Raw genomic sequence first — 26,868 nt, forward strand, 5'->3', positions numbered from 1 at the left:
TAACTGCATCTTATTTACATGGGTTTACACTGCATTTACTCGGTACTGGCAACAGAACAACTCAGGTCCTCCTGCTGGTGTCACACGCACCTCAAGACTGGACTGTCTCCCCAGTCTTACAAAAGTAAACATTTGCTTTTTATATATCTATATAACTATATAGGTATACACACGTAAGCACATGCACACACAGACACATTGGGATAATCTCTTGCGCCGCTTGTGCAGTGAATAAAGGTTATTTTTGTATTATTCAAATGCTGATTTCTGTAAAGGCAGAGAGTTGAGTGCCGGGTCTTTGGTATTGTTATTTCTATGAAGCATCATCTCTCTCAGTGGGTTTTGTTTTGTTTTGGTTTTGGTTTCTTGGTTTTTTGAGACAGGGTTTCTCTGTATGATCCTGGCTGTCCTGGAACTCACTCTCTAGACCAGGCTGGCCTCGAACTCAGAAATCCGCCTGCCTCTGCCTCCCAAATGCTGGGATTAAAGACGTGCGCCACCACTGCTCCGCTGTCTCAGTGTTTTATAAAGATCGTCCTCATCACCTTCTGATTGGTTAACAGAGCTAAACAGCCCACAGCAAAGCAGGAGAGGAGGGGCAGAACTTCCGAGCAGAGATAGGAACTCTGGGAAGGAAAGCTCTAGCCAGCCAGAGAAACTTGGGCTTACCAGAGGTAACTAGTGGCCACATGCCATAACCCTGATCAGAATAAATGGGTTAATTAAGTTATATGAGCTAGTTGAGAAATAGCCTAAGCTTTCATAAATAAATTCAAGTCTCTACATCATTACATGGGAGCTGGTGGGTTGAGCCAGTCCTGTGACACACACACACACTTGGAGACATAAAAATTCTTGGGTCATAGATGGAAAGACTTTAAGAAGCCCTGATTTAAAGAGTCAGATGCCTAAAGAAGGCTGGGAAAATAAACTAACATTTCACGACCTAAAAGAATATGACATTAAATCATCGTTCATTTTAGTGTAGAATTGCTTAATAATTCAAGTGATGTCTTATACCTGATGCAACAAAATCAGCGTTTAAGCAAGACAGCGTGCATTAGATCCCATGCAAGGACTTGCCAAAGTGTTCACTCTGATAACATGAGCTCTGATGGTGACATCAGCCATGTACTGGAAAGGTACAGTATACCTGAACCAGGTGACCCAAGCTTGCTCACTCTGGAAGCACAGACTACATCTAATTTTGCAAAACAGGGCTTAAGCCAAGGCCTAGGTCTTCAAGCAGAATTCCCCGTCTTCCCAAAGGCCTTAGTCATTTGCTTTAAATACATGGCCAGATTCTCCACTTCCAGTGGAGTGGGTCCCCCCGCCTTCCCATCCTCCTATTTCCACTGTGTAGCTGACAGAACTACAGAACTATTCTTAATGTGCTGCAGAGGGTTCAGTCACTCCACAAGGGGACAAGTGGGGCTTCCTGTTATATTTGAGAAGGGGGAAGTTGGTATCTGGGACCTGGCTTTGGATTATGGCAAATCCAATTAGGCACTGGAAGACACTTTGAAGAAAATCCATTCATTTAGGATTCAGGATGGAATGGGACCAGCTTAGTGACACTGTATCTAGCTGCCCCACTGCCCCACCCACTTCCCCATGGCAGACCTGGTCTCAGGATGGTGGATCAAGCACTGAATCAGGAGGGAACCAGAGCTGAGAGCTCTGTGTTCTCCTTCCCTCCCTAGCCCTGCCCCACCTACCCAGTTATAACTGAGAACTTTGCGCATGGAGACCGTCACAGGATGCCTAGTAAGACATTTACTGAATGAAAAATGGTTTCAGCGCTCTACTGAGAAAGAGCCTGTGTGGGGTAACTGCTTGACAAGCTGGCTTTGCAAACAGTGTTACACCACCGCCGCTGCTCGCACAGGCAAAAACCACTCTGTGAGCAGCTTGGCGTGCCTAATGCAGCACGCATGCGCACATACATAAATCTATTACAAAGAATAGATGCAAACGTGTATGTGTGCTTCTTTTTCTGATTCTTTGAGGCCTCGGGACCAACTGATGGAGGAGTTTCGGTACAGGCTTTTTATGACCTTCCTAGAAATTGGGGTGTGTGTGTGTGTGTCCCCAAAGGTTGAACAAGAAGCCAGTGACTCCCAATTCTTTGAATGTGAGGAAGCACCTGACTGAGTTGCCATACTCAGTACAGAGCGCAGAAGGAATTCAAGAATTAAGCGGCATTACTATCGCAACGTTCTTCTGTTTCATGAATTCATTCATGACTCTTCGGTGACTCCACGGCTAAAAATGGAAAATAAGCAAAGAGACACTGGCTTTCTTATCCTTCTATTTCTTCATTATTAAAGCCTGCGAGTTCAGCATCATTTGCAATTCCTACTTAATCTTCCAGATGACTAACAAGGTAATAATCTAATGACTTGTTTATCTGGAACAATAATGGGAAGAGGAGCTTAGCTGAGGATGAATTCCTTATAACACTCAGGGAACTGGAAGACGCCTTCAAGTGATATGCAATATGCACGTGATAGCGTGGACCCTATGAACAGCTGCACGCTTGGGTGAGCAACAGAAGACTTTCAAGTAACTCAATCAGAGAGAATAAAACAAAAGGCACGAGCGAAGAGAGGATAGAAAAAAAAAAGAGATAAAATTCTGTCCACCAAAGTGGCTTCTATACTTTCAATGAAACACAGATGGCTGTAGTCACTTCCTGTTTAGACTCATCAGATGCGCTTAAAGGCAAGGTGCTCAAACGTCATTGGTTACCACACAATTTCTTTTTCCATCTTCCAAGGAGTGCAATGCTCCGAAAACGCTACTGACTGTTAAACAATTCCTACCTGTCCTTCCCCTGAACAATCGAAAGCGAGACATCCTCTGCAGTTGTCTGGTTGAGTTGGTCTGTGACAGCAAGGTATTCCCGGGCTAAATGTACAACAGCTTTTGTTGGGCAAACCTCGCTCCCAAGTTAATTGGTCAATAAAAGGCTTGAGCCTGTAATTGGACAGTAAAGAGAGTAAGGTGGGACTTCCTGAGAGGGAGAAAGGAACTCTGGGAAGAAGAAAAAGGCGGGCTCTTTCACCAGGAGACATAAAGAGATGTGACTATGGGTCTGAAAGGTATAGCAACCTGGATAGGGCTAGGTGGTCAGATTAACTTAGATGGGCTACTTGAGAGCTAAGGCCTAAGCTATGAAATATTAAAAGGTCTCTGTGTGGTTATTTGGGGAACTAGCTGGTTAAGGAATAACTGCTGTTGTACTTCAATTTCCAGCATTAATATATACAGAATACTAATAAACTGTTGCCATATTAATTTCCAGCATTAATACATAATATTAGTAATCATTTTTACACTGTCTAAATAGTTATACCGGGCTGGAGAGATGGCTCAGTGGTTAAGAGCACCATCTGCTCTTCCAGAGGTCCTGAGTTCAATTCCCAGCAACCACATCGTGACTCACAACCATCTATAATGAGATCTGATGCCCTCTTCTGGTGTGTCTGAAGACAGCGACAGTGTACTCACATACATTAAAAAAAAAAAAAAAAAAAAAAAAAAAAGCTGGGCGCTATAGAGAGCCTTTCTGTAAAAACAAACAAATAAATAGTCATAGCAGCTTACACTGTACAGAGGTGCAGGATCAGAATGTGACATTTAACACTTGAAGGCTACTCCTCTAAGTGGCTTTCTCTGGGAAACAGGCTAGCCTAGGCCAATTCACCAGGCTTTTGAAAGTGCCCAGAAGTTGGAGATGTGTTATTTGGAACTCCAGTGGATTATTCCTGAACTCAGGTGACACCCACTGAAATTCAAGCCCGCTGCACTGGGGACTACTCTCCTGAGTGCTATTTTTGTCTGGGATGGTATGACCTGCAGCTGTCTCTGAAGGGTTTCAGGGGAAGCCTTGTGAGTCAGCTCTCCCTTTCCCGAGCGCTGACCAGAGTCCATCATGCCCCTGCGGTCTGTGTCCAGTGGGAATGGCTTAGGAAGTACTGTGGTTCCTTCTTACCAGTGGAGTGTGCGTTCCAGGACCACTGATAGGACCCCCAAGCCACAGGCAATACCAATCCCTATTGTCCTGTGCCTTTTCCACCATGACGAGGTCACCATCATGATGCCCAGGCTCATAGGTGAGGGGCACAGCATCCTAGTACATCTCCTTTGTTTACAACCTCACAATGGCACGTCTTTAATCCCAGCACCCGGGAGGCAGAGGCAGGCGGATTTCTGAGTTTGAGGCCAGCCTGGTCTACAGAGTGAGTTCCAGGACAGCCAGGGCTATACAGAGAAACCCTGTCTCAGAAAAAAAAAAAAAAAGCCTTCCTTCTTTTTCCCTTTCCTTTCTCATAGTGTGTGTGTGTCTCACACGCACACCTGTGTATGTTGGGTGCATGTATGTGAAGGCATGTTTGCAACTGGTGTGTGTCTGTTGAGGCCCTAGGCTGATGCCAGGAATTATCTATCGGCCACCTTCTTCAATGAGGTAGAATGTCTCCTTCAACTCCAGAGCTAGTCTCACCAGTCAGCTTGCTCTGTGGATTCCTCTGCCTCTGCTAAGGAAGGCTGGAACTATGGGCAGGCCACCACCCACCTACTACATGAGTTCTGGGAATTTCAATTCTGGTCATCTCACTTGCACAGTAAGTGAGTAACCACACAGGCATCTCCCCAGGCCCCTGAAAAAGTCCATTCTTACAGCAGAGCCCAGCAACTTGGGCCCAGGCTTTCATTTCCTCGCTGGCTGAGAACTCCTGCTTCAAGAAAGAACTCTGTGTGCACCCTCCTTTGGGCATGTAGGAACTGCAGCATTAAGAACCGACCCTTTGGAGGCAATATTAAATAAAACAGGATGCCCTGAGCACAGTGCTGTCATAGCCCAAGCGATGACTTGGTAACATCAGAGGGATGACACATGACTGCAAGGGACAGTATCGTGACATCAGACTCCGCCTCACCACGTGGGACGAGCAATGTGCGTTTGTATTTCAGGAGTTTTCCATTTAACAATTTCAGACCATGGTTGAAGAGCAATCGAAACATCAGAAGGTGATGCTGTAGACGGGGGTGGAGGGGGTGGGGATTACCACGTAAAGCAGAGAGGTGTGCCTGACCCTCAAAGAATGTCATACATGTCCCCGACCAAAAGAAGGTGCGAGGAGGGTCCTCTGCTCCCCTGAAGCCCTCCGCTGAAATTACATTACTTATTTGTGTACTTGTGGCAGTCAAAGAACTTGGGGGAAGTCAGTTCTTTCTACCTTGAGGCTTCAGGGGATAAATTTTGTCTAGTTGTCAGGCTTGAAACACTGGGCCACCTTGCTGGCCAGCCCTCTTTTTTTTAACTAGAGATTCCTTCATGTGAGTCCCGCTGTACTGTCTGGACACTAGTTTCAGCACAACCATCTATTATTGACCCATCATAAAAAGTGATGAAGTCAGTTTCCCCAACCGCCAGATGGCATCGACGAGAGACCCATCCTCCGGGAATACACATGGATTAAATGTGATGATACGAATAATAAATGAAGGTGTGATTATTCATACATGGCAGATGTAGAATACAACATGGACTCAGGAAAGGTAGGGGCCTGAGCACAGAGGGGTCTAGCTTCACCCCTGAGCTGCCCTGGTACCTGCTATTCCTAGAACCCAAACTCTGCCATTCAGCAGCCATGTTCCTTACCGACAGGCATCAGCAGCCCCCAGCCTTGCTCGCAAGAGCGCAGGCTGCCCCTCAAACATGCAGCTGTGAGCAGGAGCCCACACAGCACAGTGCTGCCTTTCCTGGACCTGCCTAAGCTAGAAGGTCCAACACAAACCTCCTTTCCTGAGTGTCCCCTCCCCTTGGGTGTGAAGTGGGTCTAAGTGGCTGAGGGGGGTGATGAGCCAAGAGGAGAACTCACAAGAGAATGGAGGAGATGATAGAGGAGCGGTCTGGCTTGGCGTCAACTCCATCTTCGCTGGAAGAATCCACCTTTTCCAGCTCCGCTGCACAGTCCTGATCATCGGTCATCTAGGAAAAGAACCAAACCAGAAAAACAGAGATGTAGAGTGGCGTCTTAGCCTTGTGATTGTGTGTGCGTCCATGTGTGGGCAAGTCTCTGTGTGTGCGCACACACCTATGTGCATGCCTCAGGTCAACCTTGGACGTCACTCCCTAGACTCTGTCCCCTTGTGTTATTAGCCAGGCTCTCTTGCTGGCCTGGATCTCCCCATTAGGGTAGGCTGGTCGGCCAGTGAGCCCCAAGGATCTACCAGTCTCGATTGTGTGTCAAGGCTCCTGGCTCTGTATGTGTGTGTTAGGGGCTGAACGCAGGTCTTCACACATGAGCAGCACTCTATAAACTGCCGCCCTCTGCCTTTTAGCATTTTCAGGTGACATAGCACTTAATGAATTAAACGTAGGGTGAGCAGTTTTGCGTGTTTAAGCTCCAGAGTTGCTGCACCATCAATGTGATAGTGTAATCCGACAGATGGCCTCCTTACAGAGACCAAGTAACCAACAAGAAGAAACCAAAGCCCCTGACCTCAGAGCTTCTGCTCCAGCTCCCGTGGCTTTGATAAACGTGTGTACAATGAACCGGATAGGTTCTGTCAGGGTTCGTAACAATCAGCCCCTTAAGTTCCTGGCAGGTCACAGACACTCATACCCAGCCTGACATCACCCGGCACATTTCAACAGCAGCAGCAACTCTGAGTCACAGAGCTCTCTTCACTGTAGGTGTGTGTGTGTGTGAGCTAGCATGTGTGTACATGATCTTTACTCTGTGGGACAGTGAAAGGCAGCCTGTTTTGGTTGAGCGAGTCTTGCTCCAGAGAGCCAGTAGAAAACTCTACAAGGGACAGAATAGTGAGCCACATTCCCAGAGACAGGTGCCTGACACCACAGAGCTCCCAACTCCATAATTCTGTGACTATCAGTCACATAGACAAAGCCCCAAGCTCCTGGCATTCTAGATAGACTCTACCCTCACAGTTACCTGACAATAGCCAGGTATGCTCCTCCCGACAGCTACCCTGCAACTGCAAGATAGATAGCCCAGCCCACTATAAAAGGGGCTGCTTGGCCCCTCCTCTCTCTCTTAAGCTCTCACCTCTCTCATTCTCATCTCTAGCTCTCCCTTTTTCCCTCCCTTCCCCCCTCTCTCAACGTGGCCATGGCCAGCGTCTCTCTTTCTACCTTCTCTCTTTCTGTCTTTCTACAATAAAGCTCTAAAACCATAGACCATCTCTGTTCATCAAGGCCTGCCATTGCTTGAACAATGGAACAGGTTTTCTAAAGAGCTGCGCTGGAAGGCCTTCCTGTGCTCTAGCGAGGGACAGGACCAAGGACGCTCGCCCTTGTGGGAACCACCCAGCACCCCCTCTCCCCCCCCCCCCCCGTCCTCCCCTCTCTTCAGCCCTGGGGCTGACTGGGGTCCCTACTTTGTTCTTAGCTCTTCTGAGACATAGAGCTGGGATGTCTGAGACTGAGAACCTGTTGTCTCTGGCCTCCATGAGGCCCAGGGACCTCCGACTGCTCCCTGTCCAAGGAAGTCCATGGCTTCACACAGCCAGGTACCCACCCAGGGCTGTGTGGAGAGTGAGCTGCAGTCCTCTGAGTTGCCCGCCCAGAGCACCGCAACTCTGGTGGGATGTGGGTTCTCTCCCACCCCCTTTATTCTCCCATGCCCGCTGCCCAACATTACTCTATACAACGTACCCAAGTGGACTGCCAATAAATGAGTTTCCTGCTCAGGAGCCTACAAGAAGCTTATGGGGACAGCTCAACGGCACAAGGGTGAGTGAGGTCTTGAGTCTGGTCCTAGAAATGGTGGCACATGCTTGTAACCCCAGTCCAGATCCCAGACCTGTGGATCCCCGAGTTTCACTGACAAGCCAACCTTGCTGAACTGGGAGTTCCAGGGCAGAGCGACACATAGCAGGACACCTTCTGCAGAGACACCTGAGGTTGACCTCTGGTCTGCAGTCATACACACCACACACACACACACGCACACACACACACACACACACATCTCCTTGGATTTGAAGGCCCTTCACACTCTGGGACAGGTGTCAGGAGACCGGCCCACTTGTTTGTTTCTGTGAGTAACGTCTGCTTATTGCGTACTGCCTCTGCTTGTTTCCTCTCTGCGAGCAGACACAAACATTTGCTACCTGCCTGTTTATCCATGCTCACTGCCTACTTGGCTCTTGTATTTATTTTCCATTTATTTGTGCTCTGCTAATTGCTTGGCTCCCGCAGGACAATATAAACTCGTTGTGGTAGAGGCATCTGGCACACAGAAGATGCTTATTAAATAAATATTAATTGAGTGGAAGGCTGGAGGAAATGAATACCCCCATGGGACTAGAATTGGTTAAACAGGATACAGCTGATCCAAGGAGAATCCATATTGGAATCACTGCTCACAAATCAAATCCTCATTAGCTCTCAGCCACCGATGGCAACTGGCAAACTTCAGCTTTCTATGGTCTCAGACCTGAGCGTGTGAGTGGGACGCCTCAGCCTTCAGGGGCAGTACTGACACACCTGTCAGGGCTGGCCTAGGGGTGTTTTCACTTGGTTGGAAAAGAAGGTGGAGTCTGTTTTTATAGAACATCCTTGGTTCCAGAATGGGACAAGGAATGACATCTAGAGTTGGAAATCCAGCCTAGAGAGGGACAGCCATACTGGCCAAGCAGCAGCTCTGTGGACTGTAGCTGTAACCGTGTCACTGTGATATCACCTTCCAGAACATGATGGAGAAAGAGGAGAGCAGCAGAGGAGAAGGGAGGAGAAGGGAGGGGAGGGGAGGGGAGGGGAGGGGGGAAGAGAGGCTTGGCTTGGCTCTGGGCAGTGGAGAAAGAACTGAGTCAGGAAAGAACCTGGGGTCACATCCACAGTGGCCAAGAGAGATCAGATGGCTGCCATGTTTCTCTGCACATCTCAAACCTTACCACAGTCACCAACATGGCTCTGGTCAGGACACAGATCTTTCAGATCAGACCCCAAACATTTCTTACATCAGCACAGAGGAAAGAAGCAGAGGCCAGGCATGGAAGACACCTGGCTGTCTGTGGTCCCTCTTCACATACACTTTATCAGTGCAGGGTCATTAGCAAGGCCCGCCCGCCTTCAAATACCTTTTACAGTCAACAAGTCAGTGTTTTGTTAAAACCTACCAGGAAAAGACACTACCTTCCATGTGGTCTTAAGCCTTGACTCTTTTGCCAAATTTAGTCTTAAGGGTTAAACCTAAAATCCATAAAACAGAAAGAGGGAGCAAGGCAAGAAGAAGGAAGAAGAAGAAGAGGAGGGGGGGATATATGTCCTCATGACTCCAGATTACGAGGTTCCAGCTCTGACCCTGCCTAGAAACTACAGCTTTGGCCATTCCCCACAGACGGGACTACAACCAGGAAGTAGAGGTGCCAGAAAAGATCCCAGGACCTAGAGGTCAAACTCTCAGAACTGTGCACTGCAGGGAGCCTATGACAGTTTCATCTCCCATCTCATTCCTTAAGGAGGCACGACAGAGTAACACATTTTAAGACCAATGGATGGATGAAGAAGGTGTGTATATCAAAAGGCTAATCCCCCCAACACTGAGGAGAGAGGGTTTACAGAAGGAATTCACACACCTGGATAGCAACATCAGTTAAAAAAAACAAGCACACAAAAGGTCTGGCTGGTTTGGATCTGGTGTGCCCCTTCCCCCAAAATCCCCAGCATCCTGCTGCCAGGAGGCCCTGGAACCCAAAGCGTGGCCTCCTGGGAGCTTCCTGTTGCTGATGGGTCTTCAGGGGAAATAATGAGACCCATTTCCTCCTCCCTTTTACCTCCAGGCCATCAAGACAATACCCTATTGCCGAGACTCAAAACGAAATGAGCCTCCACTAGACTCAAGTGTAGAACTCGGGCTGCTTGGTCTCCAGCTGGTGAGCACGGAAAGCTTCTGGAGGTGTGGCCTCGCTGGAGGTGTGGCCTCGCTGGAGGTGTGGCCTCACTGGAGGTGTGGCCTCGCTGGAGGTGTGGCCCCACTAGGGGTGTGGCCTCGCTGGAGGTGCGGCCTCGAAGAAGGAAGCAGGGCATTGAGAGTTTCCTGAGAGGGTAGAGTGCACCTTCCTGCAGCCGCTCCCCGCTTTCTGGCTGCTACAAGGAGTCAACACCTGGTTGCTATGGCGCTCTGCCACGGGTGGGCTGAGACTTCTGAACCAGGGGTCGCGTATCGGATATTTACAGTACGATGCATAGCGGTGGCAAAATTACAGTTATGACCTAGCAACAAAATAGTTTTATGGTTGAGGGTCACCACGACATGAGGAGCTGTATTAAAAGGTTGCAGCGTTGGGCTGGCGAGATGGCACAGCAGGTAAGAGCAATGACTGCTCTTCCGAAGGTCCTGAGTTCAAATCCCAGCAACCACACAGTGGCTCACAACCAGTCGTAATGAGATCTGACGCCCTCTTCTGGTATATCTGAAGACAGCTACAGTGTACTTATTTATAATAACAAATAAATCTCTTTTTAAAAAAACAAAAAAAGGTTTGCAGCTCTAAAGAGAGAAATGTCTTTAAATTGCCCTCCCATATCCTGATCACTGCGAGGAAAAACTGGCCAGTATATACCAGGTTGTGTTCCATCAGCAACTGGCCCAGGCAATCATGGGCTGGAGGCTCTAAAATGTGAACCAGAACAGACTACTCTTCTAAATTGATCACCTCAGGAACTTATTATGCTAACAGAAAGCTGACACAGGCCTGAAGACGTAAGGAACCCATTCCTGGCTGAGGAGCTATTGAGTGCTAGAAGAGGGAGGGTCTGTGTTCCTTACGAACACTGACTCCACTCCTGTGAATGGCCTCACACCGTGTACAAATGGTCAGCCCTAACTGGTGTCAGTGGGAGACTTCTCCACAACGCCCACTCCACCATCTGTTGGAAGCTCAAATCGTCTTCCTGACTGCCCTGAGGTCAACGACTTTGCCCCATCATATACTCTCACCACTAGGATGCCCCACCTCCATCACCACAGGCCCACAGCCACAGAGCAAGCAGACCAGAGAATGAGATGCCCGAAATCTGGAGCTAAAACACATCTATCTTACAGGCAGGAGTCTAAGTCTTAAGCCTTCCTGCTAACAGCCTACATCAGCAACAGCCGGCTTGACTCGTCAATCAGGAAGGCTAAGCACCCAGGAGCTTCCTCACTCCCATGGCTGATCCACTCGAGTCTTGGAAACATTCAAAGATCTCAGGTGACCAAGTGGGGTGCTTATCCTCAGTGACGTCATCAAAGCCAGGCCAGAACCCTCCGAGAAAGCCATCTCATCTGGGCTCATCAACGGTGCTGCCCGAGGGGCCTTCCTTGCATGACTTTTCTGTACCAGTCCTTTTCAGGGACTGCAAAGAGCAGTCATTACAGAGACAGTGCTTGCCCACAGTAAAGAGACATGGAATGTCTTCTTTAAATGACGTAAGATGTGTGATGCCTGCTGTTATGGTTTGGCTGTAATTGCCCCCCCCCACCCAGGCTTCTTGTGTTGGAAGGCTAGCCCCCTACACGAGGGGATGGGAATCCAGTAGGAAGTTGCTGGGGTTCTGCATGTGTTAGTTCCCAAGAGGTTGCTTAGAAAATAATACGTCCAGCCACTCTCTGGCTACCCCAAATTCCTGTCTTACAATGTGGCTGCTCCTACTTGCAATCACTTTGGCCACTGGGATGCCACTTGCCCTGAGAGCTTCCCCAGACCCATGCTAAGGGGTGTGGTGTCTGGTTTTGTTTTGTTGTTGGTTTTTTTTTTTTTTTTTTTTTTTTTTTTGGTCAAGTTGACACAATGTCACCAGGGAACAGGAAATCTCACTTGAGGAATTGCCCAGATCACAATAGCCTGTGGCTATGTCTATAGGGAAGTGCCTTGACTAATGGCTGGTGTGGGAGGGGAGGGCCCAGCCCACTATAGTGGTACCATCCACAGGCTGTGTACTAATGGTAGCTGAGTGAATAATCACATCTCCAGCCTCCAGGTTCCTGCCTCGACTTCCCTCAACGACAGACGGTGACCTGAAGTCATCAAATGAAATAAAGCCTTTCCTCTCTATGGTCATGGTGTTTATCCCAGCAAGAGAAAGCAGGCTAAGCGAGTTGATTGAGGTGGGTCTTCCTGAGGAAACAGGCTGCCTGCTTCCCAAACACAGTGACATTGAACAGGCTCACCTCCTGCCCAAATGCATACTTCCTTAAGTGAAAAAGTCCCGAGGCTGCCACCCAACCCACCAGTGTCACCTGAGGTTCACACCATTAGGGAACTAGAGACTTTGCCCATGTCCTATAGGAGGTTGCAGAGTGGCAGATTGTAATGCTAGGCTTTAACAATATGGACAGGGGTGTAAGGTCAGGCTGGCCAAACTCTGAAGGAAGAAACAGCTTGCCAACAGAAAACCAGGGCCTTATCAGTTATCTCAGCTCAAGAGAAAGGGCAGTGAACTGCTTACAAACACCGTCTGTGCCTACTAGTAAACTTACATCCCCATAAACCCGAAAGGCCAAGGAGTAAAGGTGAGGTGTCGCCTGGAGCTCATACTGACAAGTGTCGCCAGTTTTTCACCAGTCTTAAGTCACTGTAAGAGTCTAAGAGTCCCGATGCAAGGGTCCCCAGACAAGAAAGAGTGTTTCAAGCACCTATGCACCTAACTCCCTCTTTCCCTGAGCACAAGCCACCAGAACGGCCCAAGATTCCCATTAAATGGACCCGGCGGCGCCAAAGTTCCCGGTCTGACAAGGTAGTCCTTGCGGGTTCAAACAACCACATCTACTGCCCTACACCCGCTCTTTCTTCCCTGTTACATCCGGAATGGCACCGGATGTCGTGAGACCCTGGTCAGGAGACCAAGGGACCGCCGTGCCGAGCAAAGCCAGCGATGGCCAGGCACGCTGGAGAGCCTTCCGAGCCACAGCGCCCTGCAAGCAGGTTCTGCGAGCCTGCGGGAGGGAGGGGGACTCTGGGCGGGGACGCGCGGGAGGAAGGAGCGCGCGGAAGAGGGGCGGGAAAGCCGCGATGGCGGCCCAAGTTACCGTTCCCACGGCGGCGGCCAGGAGCCCACGGCTGCGTCCGTCCTCCGCAAGGGTCGAGGGCAGCTTTGGGAAAACTGAAAGTAAAAGTCCCGGAGGCGGAGGGGGAGGAGCGGGCGGGCCGGACGGGGCTGTGCCTGCAGCCCGGGAAAGCTGAGGGCGAGCGGGAACGCGCGCGCGCTACGGAGCCCGCCGCGGGAGAAGCTTGCACGGGAAGCTCGCGCGGGAAGCCCTCGCCGCCCACGTGCTGCGTCCCGCCCTCTGCGACGTTTGGGTGACCCCTGCCGCAGCAGGAACTGGGCAGATAGAGCGCTCCCTATAGAACTGGCGGGCTCTGCAAAACTGCCAGGCAGAAAAGTGACCGTGACCCCGGGCTACCTGCTGCAAATCTGCCACGTGCTCTGAAAATATGACTGCGAAGTTGGCAAGTGTCACCGGCACGGGAGGAGAGCAGCCCTGCAAATTGGGGCTATCCCTGGCCCCTCCTCTATGCCACACATGCAAATTTCCCCGCGCTCACCAGAGAGGAGTACTAAGAGACCCTAAAACTGTAAACGTCAAAAGTTCCACTGAGAGCGCATTCTACAAAACTGTCTATACAGCAGACTGACCCAAAATTCTGACTTGCTCTCCGCGATGGGGCTTCTGACTCGTTTTTGTTTGGTTTTTTACCTTTTTCCTAACGCAAGCTGCGTCTTGACCAGATACTGTGCACCACCAGTCGCTTTAGTCTGATGTCTTCCCAGACGTTGTTGGGGAGGGGAACGAACTTTGTCTTAAACAAGTTTATACTTCCCAAACTCAGCTTGCACGGATATTGCACCAAAATCATCATCCATGTGTGCTCCCTCCCGTGTCAGGCACTAGGTTTGAGGAAGCAGACAGTGAGCTAACATGGGTTCCTGTTCATGTCATCTTCGACACAGACAGACAGATCTGGGCTTCCATCTGTAGATGCTTCCAATTCCTCCCCTCCACCTAGAGTCCTCAGAACAGCTCATTCACTCACACTGAAGCAAGCTATGTGAGAGAACTTTGTGAAAACACCAGAGATACTCGCTTCTCAGACTTACAGGTCTCCGGAGCCATCAGGGCTATTTTATTTGCTAGCATGTTTTTCCTTGAACCCCAGAGTTTTAGCACTAACTCTAGAATCTCAGCCAGTATGGGCACTTTCAATTCTTAATATGCCTGCCCTCCTTCTTATTTAATAATGCTAGTGTCCCTGAACTGTCGAGGCAAATGTTGGGGTAAGTCATGGCTCATGCTATGGTGATTTGCTTTTTAAAACTGACAGTTCTTTGAAAAAATGAAGAAATTCTATCTCCACTATAATTTATCTTTGTGTCAACCATGACTTTTTCCAGGGTAGTCCTAAAACGTGGAACATTTAACAACCAATCTCTGCTTATTTGGTGGTAAGGAATGTGAGAAGTTGCCCACGTGACAGCACCAGGGTCCTGTTGCCTGGACAGTGATGTTCTATCCACAAGAAGGTTTGCCTGTGCTGTGGCATGCGTGGCGCATCCGCACACAGGAATCCATCGCTCGCGCAGATGGAGAGGCAGGGCGGCACCACAGGAAATCTCTTGTCCGTTCTTGCTTGTGGGTCGGCGTGAGAACATCCACTTACTTGCTCCCAGACTGGACTGTTACAGTACCGACTCTTAAACTTCTGGAAGCACAGAAGGGAAGAAACCCATGGCAGCTTCCGCTCTGTAATATTGTACTGACACCTTAAATGCAAGGGATTTCTCTCCTGAATGTCTCTCCTAGGTCTCCCCAGCTTTGGTGTTATGGCTTAACCCCAGGGCTTTGGAGAGAAGCTCCGCCAAGTTATACCCCTGTTCCCAGCCATGTAACTGCACTTAGCATATGGTCTATAGTAATTGTGTATCGGAATCTTCCTCCTTATCTATCAGGTGGTTTCCCTAGGGCTGAGCTCATAACTGCTCTTGGCCTCATTTCTCTAGACTCTGTCTCTAGCCTCCTCCGGTAGCCAGGCTTGCCAGTAAGTTTCCGTGCCTACCTACAGGGCACACCTGCCCACACCTCACCCCTGTGGGTACCAGAGCGACTGTTCTCAATCTAACAGTCCACAAACAGCTCAGGCTGTAACTACACAGGACTCTAGTATAGATGTGATGTGATGGTCCATTACATCTCAACATTGGGTCTGCTATCGTGTGCTTTGTGTTGTACAGCAGTTGCTCCGATGCTGAAATTCGAACCTCTGAACCTCCGAACCATCTTCATCTGGAGATGGTGTCTTTTTAAAAAATGATATTTACTTTTTAATTGTGTGTGTGTGTGTATGTGTGCGTGTGCGTGTGTGCATATGTACCTGCACACATGCACTTGCATGCACACATGTACAGGTGCCCTTGGAGTCCAGAAGAGCCTGACAGATTCCCCCTGGAGCTGGAGTTATAGGAGGTTTGAACTGTCTGTCAGTGTAGATGCTGGGAACCAATCTCAGGTCCTCTGCAGGAGCAGTATGAATTGTTAACCACTGAGCTGTCTCTCCAAGCTGGGGGTCTCTGAAGCGGTAAACTAAGGCCGTGGCTGTAATCCTGCCTAGCCTTTGCCCTGGTAAGAGGTGTAGATGAGGGCCCATGTGAGTGCCTGGAGTAGGTGGCTATCTCAGGTGAAAACACCTCAGGAAAAATTAGACCTGTTGATACCTTCCTTGTAATGTGCAGCAGCTACAGTTGTGAGGAAGTGAATTTCTGTTGGTTATGCTCCCCCCACACCCCGGATGTGTGTGAGTGTGTAGGGGGGTGGGCCCTTGTATGACAGCATTAGCTAACTGAAGCACAGCAAGTGTGCTCTAGCCATAGCTGCTGAAGGTCTGACTTGGGGAGGTTTAAAAGCCCCAGACAAGGCCCCAGTTTGTGAATGTCCTGGGTCAACATTGTCTCTGGAGTAGAGGGATAGACAGATGGACACTATCAGCCCCATCACAGTGGAAGCTCATGGTGAGTCTTGGGGAAACTCTTGACCAAGCTCCCATCCAATTTCCTATTTCTAACTCTGACTCAGTACCCAGTTGTTAGCCCTACCCATTTAGCCATCCACCCCCGAGGTTTACTTAGCTCCTAGGCTGGTTCACTCTGAAGGTATAGAGGAGTTAACGGCAGGTGAGAGTTGAGTGGATACGCGCCCCTATGGGGCATTTCTGAGGTGCATTCTATGCAGTTCCTCAGAGAGTTCTCAGCAGCACTTAGCCTCAGTGTCCACAGCAGTAATGGGCACAGCACACACTGCCCTGCTCTCCTCAAACCTTCACTCCTGCCAACCCCTAAGCATCCATCTCCCAACCCCCAGCATCCAAGATCCTCCTTTAAGTTCCAATTCAAGGGAGATCTGAAACAAGACAGTTATAAGCCCCATGGACAGGATGAGCAGTCCCATGCTAACCTGACCATAGGCATTCAGTAGCAGTCCTGCCACTAGAAAACAAGGTCACTTGTGCAGTTCCAAAGAGCTGGAAATGACTCAGAGGTAAGGAGATCTTGACTAGCCAAACCAAGGGACCCACCGTCAACAGGCAGGGGTTTAAGAGATGAATAAAGATCGGTGTGCTTAAGTTCAAAGGAAAGCCCTCACCACATCACGAACATCATTGGTAATATACAGAAACGCCGGTGGAGATTTTTCATTGACCAAAGCCAGAGGGATGGTGTTGCCAGACCCGTTACCACCAAGGGTCCACAAAACTGTGGCCTCTGTCCTGATCTAGCTGCAGTGTCTCATTCTCAAACCCAGGAACTAGCCTCTGCTGACCACTACTCTCAGTTGCCACTTCAGACTCCCGTGACCTCACTTGTGCGTTTGCAGGTGTCGGGAGGAACTGAGCCTTCTGGTGCCAGCCCAGCCTTGGCTCTTCAGACACCGGCCATCTTTATATGGATAAGTATCAGTGACCATGGCCCTCTGCTGCATGGTATTTGCCTGTTGGTATTGGGAGCTAAGGTGCTCCGGGTTTCTGTCAACACTGTTAATATTCATGAGCTCTCACCAGCAAGGGCTGATGGTCAGTTTCTTCTCCTTCCTTCGTCTGGCAGTTATTCACACAGAGTGACAGAGAATTTTAATTGTCGGTTTGATTGGATTGAGGGATTTCATAGGAAATTAACGAAGTGCACTTTGTGTGTGCCCGTGGAGGCACTCAAGAGATGATTAGCTTATAACAGCTTTGACCTCATGAATGATTTAGTCCATTGATAGAGTCTCAATTTGAATAGACGGAGAAGTAGCAGGAATATGGAAGGTGGGATCTGGTTGGAGGACCAGGGTCACCGGAGACACACCTTTGAAGGGTGTGATGGTTTCAAGGGTAATGGCCCCAATGGGCTTATATATTCAATACTTGGTGGCAGGTGGAACTGTTTGGAAAGGATTAGGGGTGTGACCTTGTTTGAGGAGATGTGTCTCTGGGGGCCAGCTTTGAGATCTCAAAAGCCCCCTTTCCCAGTTAGCATATTCTCTGTGTCTCTCTGTCTCTGTCTCTGTCTCTGTCTCTGTCATGGACTCTAACCCTCTGGAGCTGTAAAAGCCCAATTAAATGCTTTAGTTTTAAACTCGCTTTGGTCATGGTGTGAAAGCCACTAAGACAGAGGATGTGTCAGTTTTCTGGCCCTTTCCTCTGACTTCTGACACTTGCTGGTTGTGGTGAGGTGAGCCGCTCTCCCCACCATGCACTCGTTAACCCATTTCCACCTCCTCTTGGTCCAAAGCGGTGGAGTCTTCCAGCCATGGAAGGAATTCTCTGATACTCCAGGTCAATGTAAATCTTTCCTCCTCTCGGATACTCCTCACAGCAATGAAAAGCTACTTAACACAGGTGACCCCTCCCCCCACCTTGAAAGATGGAGATCGCCAGGCTAATGCATTTTATAGGGTTAAGTGTCCCTGAAATCCAAAACTTTGTGAGTACCACCATGAAGCTACCAGTGGAAGATTCCATACCAGGAAACTTTGCTTCATATACACAATTATTAAAGATATGCATAAAATTATTATCTGGCTGTGTATTAGGGCATATATAAAACATGATTTTCATATATATACATATATATATGTATATATATGACTTATTCACCTAAGATGCCTCATAATATATGTAAATATCCAAACTAAAATATAAGCGGAAACCTGAATCCTTCTGGTCCTGAGCATTTTAGATACAGATGTTGGTTTCCTTGAGGACCAACCTCACAGCACCTACCCCGTCCTGTTTCCTGCCTTCTCACTCCGATTCCTTAAAGTACTCTCCCAAATACCTTCTTCAACACCGGCCTTTGCCTCAGCTTCTGTTTTCTGGAAAACCGAGGCTAAGGTCCATATTATTGGAACCACTCTCAGGGGTCAGAGGAACCCCTGTGCTCCCTGGCTTGGTGGTCCTGATATAATCCTGGAGCCAAGGAGCCAGAGCTTGGACCAAGAAAGAAAAGTAGAGAGCCATGGTTTGGGCTGAGTGCCCACCCTATTGTCTTACCCTGTTCCTATAGCTATAATAACACCCAAGGTTCAGCAGCTCACGACGAACAGCATTTGGCTCATACCTCTGGAGAGCAGGCTGGCTGAGAGTATGACCCTGGGAAGGACTTCCTGCTGTGTCATGCCTTGGCAGATGGGAGGAGAACAAGAAGGAGCAGGGGAGGAGGGGACACCTCCATGTCTCCTTGGTGACATCAATCCACTGATTGCTACTCGGGCCCCGTCTCCCAGTATTGTGACACTGGAGATAGAATTTCCAGGACATAAACTTTGGAGGACATGCTTAAAACATAGCATCTGTCAGTTAAGGGACATCTGTCTGTCTGTCCTGCAATAGGCATTTACTTCTACACCCTTAGATTGTCACAATCCTCGTTCTCTGTGCTGTCATTCCCCAACTTTAAATATCTCAGGAAACAGAAGCTCTGGTACAAATCAAACTAAATATCTTTCCCTTCAACAATCCTTGTTTTGGTAAGTGGACGGAGAACCTGGAGCAGCCATAGGGCACAGTTGGCTTTTGCCAAGGTACAAATGCTTTTAGTTTTTCCTGATAAGTCAAAGTGATTCCTTCTCATGGTTTTAGGGCTCCCAGCTAACTTCCAAGTCAGGCTTGAGAACTCTGGTGCACGGCGAAGCACCCCAAGTTTGTCCCCATTGCTCGGGCTGGGGACAATCCTGCTATCAGGAGGGTGGCTGCTCTGTGGGAAGCAGCTGAACCTCGAGTTCCTGCTTTGAGTCCCTCCAGGCAAGGAGAGGGCAGCCTCTGGCCCCACCCCAGTCTCTGCTTAGTGAGACACTGCCCTAGCCCCACCCCAGTCTCTGCTTCTTACTTTGCAGCTTCCTCCACTCGGGCTGACCTCCCCACACCCAGCCTTATCTCCAAGAAGCAAGGCCCAAGGTCACAAACTGATATTCTTATAGAAAAGTGCCAACCGCCCTGTTTAATAGTTTTCACTCCCAGTGTTCCATTTACATTTTTTTTAAAAAGGAAATTTCATGTGTAAATCCAGATCTCTGGCTTCCGTGGAAAAATGAGAATATTTGGCAATACTGAGACTCTGTTCCCTCTTGAGATCAATTGGCTGCGGCGTGTTGCATGCTATGGGTGGGACTTGTACACATCTGCCTGAGGTCTTCGCATTGCCTAGGACTTCAGATCTAGCCTCTGTGGGCATTTTGGTGTAAGCATGACCTTTCTTACATTAGCTTACTAGCTCTCATGAGCACCAAGGACAGGCCTTATTCTAGACCCTGGAACATGGAAGTCGCAGTCTGGACCACAGTGTTATACTTTGGTGGAGGTGACATGATTCTGAACAGCAGATTTATTCACATTTAATATTTCCAGGTGGTAATCACTGTTGTAAGACTAATGAAGAGGAGGTAGACACACAAAGCAGTTGGGTCCTGGTGTGGACAAGTGATTTTGTAGAGGGTGTCTCAAAAGGTCACAGGTTGCCTGTAAGCAGAGACTAAACGCCATGGGCACATTCCCAAAGCAGAGAGGAGATTTTTGTCATTAAACTATCTCTGTTAGGACCTCTGAGGCAAGGGAATAAACCTTTTTGGAATCTTCTAGGACAAGATACAGAAGGCCAAACACCAAGCATTCTTATTTATTCTTACATATTTTTCGATTCCTGTAAAAGTTAAGCACAAATGAGTATCATAAGTTTTTAGTTTTGTAACTACAAAATTGACACCATTCAGATTTGGTTTTTATCCTTCTGAGAGTGTGAATCAATTCTCATTTATTCCCAGTGTTAGACCTCAAACCTGGGCAAACAGCTGAGGTGCCTATTTAACATATCCAAGTGGATCTGGCCGCCAGGTTCTCCCAGCTTCCCTTGGTCCCTACCTGTTGCAGGGTAAGGCTGGTATACCAGGTCCCCTACCCTGAACCCTCCAGGCTGGACTGCCCTTCCCCAGAGGCTATCCCCTACACAATCCCCACAGTTTGGTTACCTGCCCCTTTGGCCTCTTGGCTGCCACACCAAGTTCCCTCTCTACCTTCCCCTGCCTGCACACACGGCCCAGCTCAGACTGGCCGCGTCTACTCTGGACTCTGGAAGATGGCCCTGCCTCAGGCCGTGGTCTTGCTTTTATCTGCAGTAAACTTTCTCCTCCACCACACCTAGGAGCAGTCATGTTCTCTTTCTTTCTTTCTTTCTTTCTTTCTTTCTTTCTTTCTTTCTTTCTTTCTTTCTTTCTTTCTTTCTTTCTTTCTTTCTTTCTTTTTCTTTTCTTCATTCACCCATAGTCTGGGGATCCGCCTGTCTGCCTTAGTCAGAGGCGTAACAGTCAGCTTTTCTAATTTGATGTCTACACGGGGGTATGGCTACTCTTCCGGCTCCTTTTCTGGAGTATGACCACAGGCAGTGTTCACCGAGCCCAAGCATCTGACTGCCCCCCACCCCCCAAGAGTTGGTTCTTCACATAAACATGAAGCCATCGTGAGTTAACTTTTCTATTTTGAGAAGCACGTCAGCTTGAAATACCTCTACCTTGTCTCAGACGCATGCGTGCTGACGGAGTTGCCAAAATTGTCACTTGAGTAAGTGGCAGCTTTAAAAACCAACCAGCTGCAGACTCCAAAGCAGAAAGTCAGCTCAGTGTAGGAAAGTGGAAGTTGGATTCCGAACGCTCCAGGCGTCCCGAGGAGTTTCATAGTGGTGGGCTTTTGAAGGTGGTACCGACTCAACTGGAGGTTCTAGTGGATTTTGTCTGTTGCTTCTCCCTGTCTCCCACACTCCAAGATGAATGTGCAGGCCTGCTCTAGGTGTGGCTATGGGGTTTATCCTGCTGAGAAGATCAGCTGCATAGATCAGGTCAGTGGACTCGTTCTATGGTCTTTGGGAAGATTGACAAGCTTGGGACTTTTATCTTCTCAAGTATAGAGGTATATTGAATGATAAGGAAAAGATATGTTTTTTTCTACCTTACCTAAGTTCTGTTCATTTCTATGTCTTCTGCGCTGTTTCAAGGGAAAAAAATAGTTTCATTTTAACATATTATACCCATGTGTGAGTTCAGGAACTCATTTTATCTTCATTTTACACACAATTCCCAACTTTTTACCTTAAAGTCTGTGAGCTCCAGGCCTGGAGGAGGACAGCTAATTGGCAGGTCTTTTCTGTGACTTTCAGACATGGCACAAAGCATGTTTTCACTGTGAAGTCTGCAAGATGATGCTTTCTGTTAATAACTTCGTGAGTCACCAGAAAAAGCCGTACTGTCACGCGTAAGTGTCTGGCTCCCTGCTCGCCACTGCATGACTTTTGGTTTTCAACAAGTAGCCATCTGAAGGACCAGTTCCCAAGCTCTAGGCTGGACTCCGAGTAGCACCTCTCCTGAAGTGCACACTCATATCTAGTCACAGAAGAGCCCAAAGCGGGGTTTTCAACTGTGGTCAATAAATGTCAAATTTCTAGTTAGTGAGAGACCAAGCCCACCTCTGTAACCTCTGTGTGTCAGAGTTATGATGAACTTTGCAGAACAGTGGAACTGCCAAAGATATGCATAGACGGAGCTATTTCTCCTAAATAATGTCCAGATTCATCTATTCTGTAGGAAACTTCTCAAGTGACTGTCCTTGGTGAAATGTACCTCACTGTTTTATGTGTTCAGTTGACATGATTTGAGTTTTTGAGGGTGATTCATTGGGAAATCAAGGAACTGAATGCTTGAGTACTGTGTTCGTCCATCCTAAAAAGAGACCAGTGTTTTAAGAAGAATCCCTCGTCCCTTTGGATAAAGCACGTTCCTAATTTTGATCTGCGTTAATTTTACAGCCACAACCCTAAGAACAACACGTTCACCAGTGTCTACCACACACCCTTAAATCTAACCTTGAAGAAGTCTGTGGCAGCCATGGGAGGGGTAAGTTGCTTAGCTGTGCATTTTGAAATAGCCTTTAAAGAAAAATCCACGGACTCTGACACCTGTTGGGTTTTAAGTGTTTCTGTCTGTATACGAACCAACTCACTTCCTCCTCAGAGACAAGAAAAGTGCTCTTAAAAGACTATTTCTGCTCTTTGTCCTACCTCAACCTTAGCAGCCCATGCAGGTCCTTGATTCTGACCTATGTCTGGCTGGCCAGACCATGTTATCAGTTTATACAATAGGCCTTGCATACATTGGGTCGTTAACACATAAAACAAAATTTACGTAGTTGAAAATATTACAAAGAGCACTCTTCTTTCCCCCCCTCTGTAGTATTTTGGAATAGAATATTAAAACCCTCCAGTTTGCACTCCTTGAACTGTGTAGTGGCTTACAATTATGTATAATCTCACGCTCCCCCTTTAGGGAGGACAGCTCAGGTGTACTTTGGGACATGAAGTTTGCTTTGGGAGGATGGTGAGGTAAACCCAATAGTGAGCTTCAGTCACCCACTCAGCTGTTGACGGGACTGCTGTGTCCATTAACACGATGGATCATTAGCGCTTTGTCAGCAGGAGTAGCTGCTCTGTGGGATGGAACTAAGGCTAATTTCTAAAATTAGGAATTACCCAGCAGGTGGAGGGCTCTCTAGTAATCTCTCTTCACCCCAGAGTCCTTTCCTGGTGTCGTCCCCGTTTGCATGGACACTGGTATTCACAGAACAGAACTTAAGAAAGTGTCTTAATGCTTCTGTCCTTGCATGTGACTCTACAGCTGTTACCAGGACTACCTCCCTCAGCTCTCTGCATTATGCTTTTATTTCGCAAGTGCTCCGACTGGAAATTGCTTACTTCACTCAATACACATTATAGTCCAAGGGAGTAGATACTATTCTTACCCCATTCTGCTGGAGAAGAAGCTGAGACTCAAAGACATTATACAACGTGTACAACTCCATCCAGGTCACTGGGTACAAATTCAGACCTGGCTGGCTGCAGAGTCCATATTATTGGCCCACTGTGTGTATACCCAGAAGGTAGAAAACTGCAAAAGCCAGGAAAAATCGAAACTTCATATATCCAGATGTTTCTGCAGATGTGTACAGGAAGAAGTATTTGCTCTAAGAATGCTGTTGGGGGTATATCATACTCTGTACAAACAGATCTACACTGTCTGCCATTGCCCATCCTTTCCTAGCCTTAGCTGGCAGGACTACCTTACAGTTCTATAAGGCACACAGTGTTTACCTTTCCTTGGGAGGCAGTGGACTAATTTCATTCTAACTGTGTGTGACAGAGCTAGTAGAGCAGGATGTTAGTGTAATCTCTCATGCTTTTTTAGACTCTAGGAAGGAATGCCAGTATCCCAGAGTGTGTCTAATTGTTTGCATCTATGACTATGTGACAGTGTTCATATGTTTGCACATGGGCAGAGTGCATATAGCAAGTGTGAATAGCCATGCATGCACATACAGACATATAATATGTGCACTGCTGTATATATGTATGCATCCATGTGTATTGTATGTTTGCAATATATGCGTGTGCATGTATGGGTGTGTCTGTGTGAAATGTATGTGTATTTTTGTGTATATGTGTTTGTACAAGGATATATTGCAGCATATATTTTTGTTCATGGATATACATGTGTATGCACATGTACGGTTATATATCATGTGTACATGCATATATATGTGTGTGTATATATATGTGTGTGTGTGCATGTATGTATGGGATATATAGTGTGTGTGCATATAAACAGTTGATTATTGGAACCCCTTTCTCCTCTTTCTTCTCCTTTCTCTTCCTGATGAAAAACATCAGGAAAATTGAAATAGCCAATCATGTTCTTTCCAGGCCTCAACTCTGTGAACATTCCTAGAGTATATGATGAATGAGATTTCCAATACTACCCTTCCACCTCTCTGAGAGCCATGGCCAATTAAAGGAGAGAGAAATGCATTGTGCACATGCTATAATTTTCAAAGGGAAGAAAAGGTAGTATTGACAAGAATTTTGATAAAGACTTTGAGTGGGGATTTGCCACAGATCCATGGTTTTCTACTTCACAAATGTCACTCTGAAAAAAAAGGAAATATACATTAAGCTAGAACTTCCTGTTTGCTGAGAATGGAAGGGAATCCAACATTGCATTTCTAGAATTTACCTTATCTTTTAAAAATTACATATTTATTTACATGGGGGTATGTATGTATGTATGTGTGTACATATGTACATTTGCGCCGTGTGTGTGTGTGTGTGTGTGTGTGTGTGGTGTGTGTGTGGTGTGTGTGTGTGTGGTGTGTGTGTGTGTGTGTGTGGTGTGTGTGTGTGTGTGTGTGTGTGGTGTGTGTGTGTGTGTGTGGTGTGTGTGTGTGTGTGTGTGTGTGTGTGTGTGGTGTGTGGTGTGTGTGTGTATGTGTGTGTGTGTGTGTGTAGTGTGTGTGTGTGTGTGGTGTGTGTGTGTATGTGTGTGGTGTGTGTGTGTGTGTGTGTGTGTGGTGTGTGTGGTGTGTGTGTGTGTGGTGTGTGGTGTGTGTGTGTATGTGTGTGTGTGTGTGGTGTGTGTGTGTGTGTGTGTGTGGTGTGTGTGTGTATGTGTGTGTGTGTGGTGTGTGGTGTGTGTGTGTATGTGTGTGTGTGTGTGTGTGGTGTGTGTGTGTGTGTGTGGTGTGTGTGTGTATGTGTGTGTGTGGTGTGTGTGTGTGTGTGTGTGGTGTGTGTGGTGTGTGTGTGTGTGGTGTGTGGTGTGTGTGTGTATGTGTGTGTGTGTGTGGTGTGTGTGTGTGTGTGTGTGTGTGGTGTGTGTGTGTGTGTGGTGTGTGTGTGTGTGTGTGTGTGTGTGTTTGTGTGTGTGGTGTGTGTGTGTGTGTGTCTAGGTTAGAACACTGTCTGTGAACTCAGTGCTGGGGATTGAACTCAAGTCGTTGGGCTTGGTGTCATGTCTTTACTGGCTGAGCCACATTGCTGGAGTAATTCTAGCCTTTTAAATTGCACCATTCAATAGAGCTTTGCACACAGTAGTAGTTCAGCATGTTATCCAGCTGGTGGCACAAATGAAACCACAGATAACGAACGTGTTGAGCTTTGTAGTACCACGAACACCTCACTGCCTAGACTTGGAAAAACTGCCCCAATTTACCTACGCATCGCTTATTTTCTTTCTCTTCTCCGGTGGAGATGTTACTGAAAATGCTTTCATTGTATACAGATCGACGGCAAAGAAGATGGCGAGCCGTTTAAATCCGTTCTCCATTGGGACATGAAGTCCAAAGCTGGAGCAGGGGCAGCTAGCCGGCTGATGAATGAGGTGAGTGTATGGAGGGAGAGAGGATGTGGACTCTGCGAATGAAGACCGATAGCATCGCCACTTCTAGAGAAAGCCAGCTAGCCTTTCTTCTGTCCAGTGCATTGCTCCAGCTACGTTTAGGAGACCCCATCAATCCTTCCTAAGAGCAGCCAACAGTACCTGCTCCTGCCCAACTCTGCTGCCTGCTGTCCTCTAATCACAGGGATTTTTTTTGTTTGTTTTTTTGTTTTGTTTGTTTGTTTGCCTGCTCTCCTCCAATCAGAGTTTCTGTTCTCTTCCAATCACAGTTTTTGGGGTTTTTTTTGCCTGCTCTCCTCCAATCACAGAGTTTCTGTCGTCAGGAACAGTGACTCCCGCTTTTGTGGCCTATGCTGCTCTTTTTTCTGTGACACTTCACCTGACCCCCCCCCCCAGTCTCCATGTCACAGTACCAGACCCATGTGTAGCATAATTTCACTCTCAAATCAAATCAGAAAACAATTTTATTACACACAAAGTAAACTTTAAAAAAACTTGTTAATCCACAGCGCTGTTGCAAAGACTAAAGAAAAGATAAATGCAAAGATATTAGAATAGTGTCAGGTATAAAAACATCAGCTATTAATATTTTTATCGATGATTATATATTAAACACCTCATTATATATTACATATATTGTATTATTATACCTTAATCATCTTATATATTATATATATCATATTATTATATATTAATTATTCTTTGTTTTTTTTTTTCACTAAACAATCTGCATTATTTTCCAGCTTGTCTTTCATTCTACAGACACCTGAGAGCATTTCCACATCAGCCTCCCTTTTCAGCTGTTGTGGATGTGTTCAGGATGCATCCCTGAGAGAGCAGATGTAGGTGTGTTCTTAGTGACGGGCAGGTTGACTGCACATTTTAAACAACAACGTTGCAGCAGACACTCTTTCCCTCAGCCTCTTTTCCATAAGGAGGGTGTTTCTGTAGAACACTGTAGACAATGAGAAATAAGTACATTCAAGACGTGAGGTCATTTGCTACTCTGAGAACCATGAGCACTTTGGTTGGCTGAGACCCCGAGTGCAGGGGCTACTTGCTTTTAAAAAAAAACAGCTTATCTTGGCAGTGAGGGAGTCCTCCTGGGAAG

The 26,868-nt window shown here is 47.5% G+C and overlaps 2 protein-coding genes across 3 annotated transcripts in view; one reads left to right on the forward strand and one right to left on the reverse strand.

Annotated features, from left to right (window-relative positions):
* Casp7 (caspase 7) overlaps positions 1 to 13,160 on the reverse strand; it is a 39,653-nt gene extending 26,493 nt beyond the window's left edge. Inside the window, exons 1-2 of the mRNA XM_021152352.3 lie at positions 13,047 to 13,160; positions 5,889 to 5,998 (exon numbers count right to left, since the gene is read on the reverse strand). Coding sequence (XP_021008011.1) covers positions 5,889 to 5,998 — 110 coding nt within the window. The 5' untranslated portion in view covers positions 13,047 to 13,160. The remainder of the gene's footprint in view (positions 1 to 5,888; positions 5,999 to 13,046) is intronic.
* Positions 13,161 to 21,126: 7,966 nt separating this feature from the next.
* The window catches only part of Nrap (nebulin related anchoring protein), a 71,233-nt gene continuing 65,491 nt past the window's right edge, over positions 21,127 to 26,868 (forward strand). For both annotated transcript variants that reach the window (XM_021152165.3, XM_021152163.3), the window contains exons 1-4: positions 21,127 to 21,376; positions 21,695 to 21,789; positions 22,340 to 22,427; positions 25,641 to 25,739. In XM_021152165.3, the coding sequence (XP_021007824.2) occupies positions 21,305 to 21,376; positions 21,695 to 21,789; positions 22,340 to 22,427; positions 25,641 to 25,739 (354 nt within the window). In that variant the 5' untranslated portion in view covers positions 21,127 to 21,304. The remainder of the gene's footprint in view (positions 21,377 to 21,694; positions 21,790 to 22,339; positions 22,428 to 25,640; positions 25,740 to 26,868) is intronic.

Source organism: Mus caroli, unplaced genomic scaffold (genome assembly GCF_978045245.1).
Source record: "Mus caroli unplaced genomic scaffold, Mus_caroli_1 scaffold_20, whole genome shotgun sequence".
Classification (NCBI taxonomy): Eukaryota; Metazoa; Chordata; class Mammalia; order Rodentia; family Muridae; genus Mus; species Mus caroli.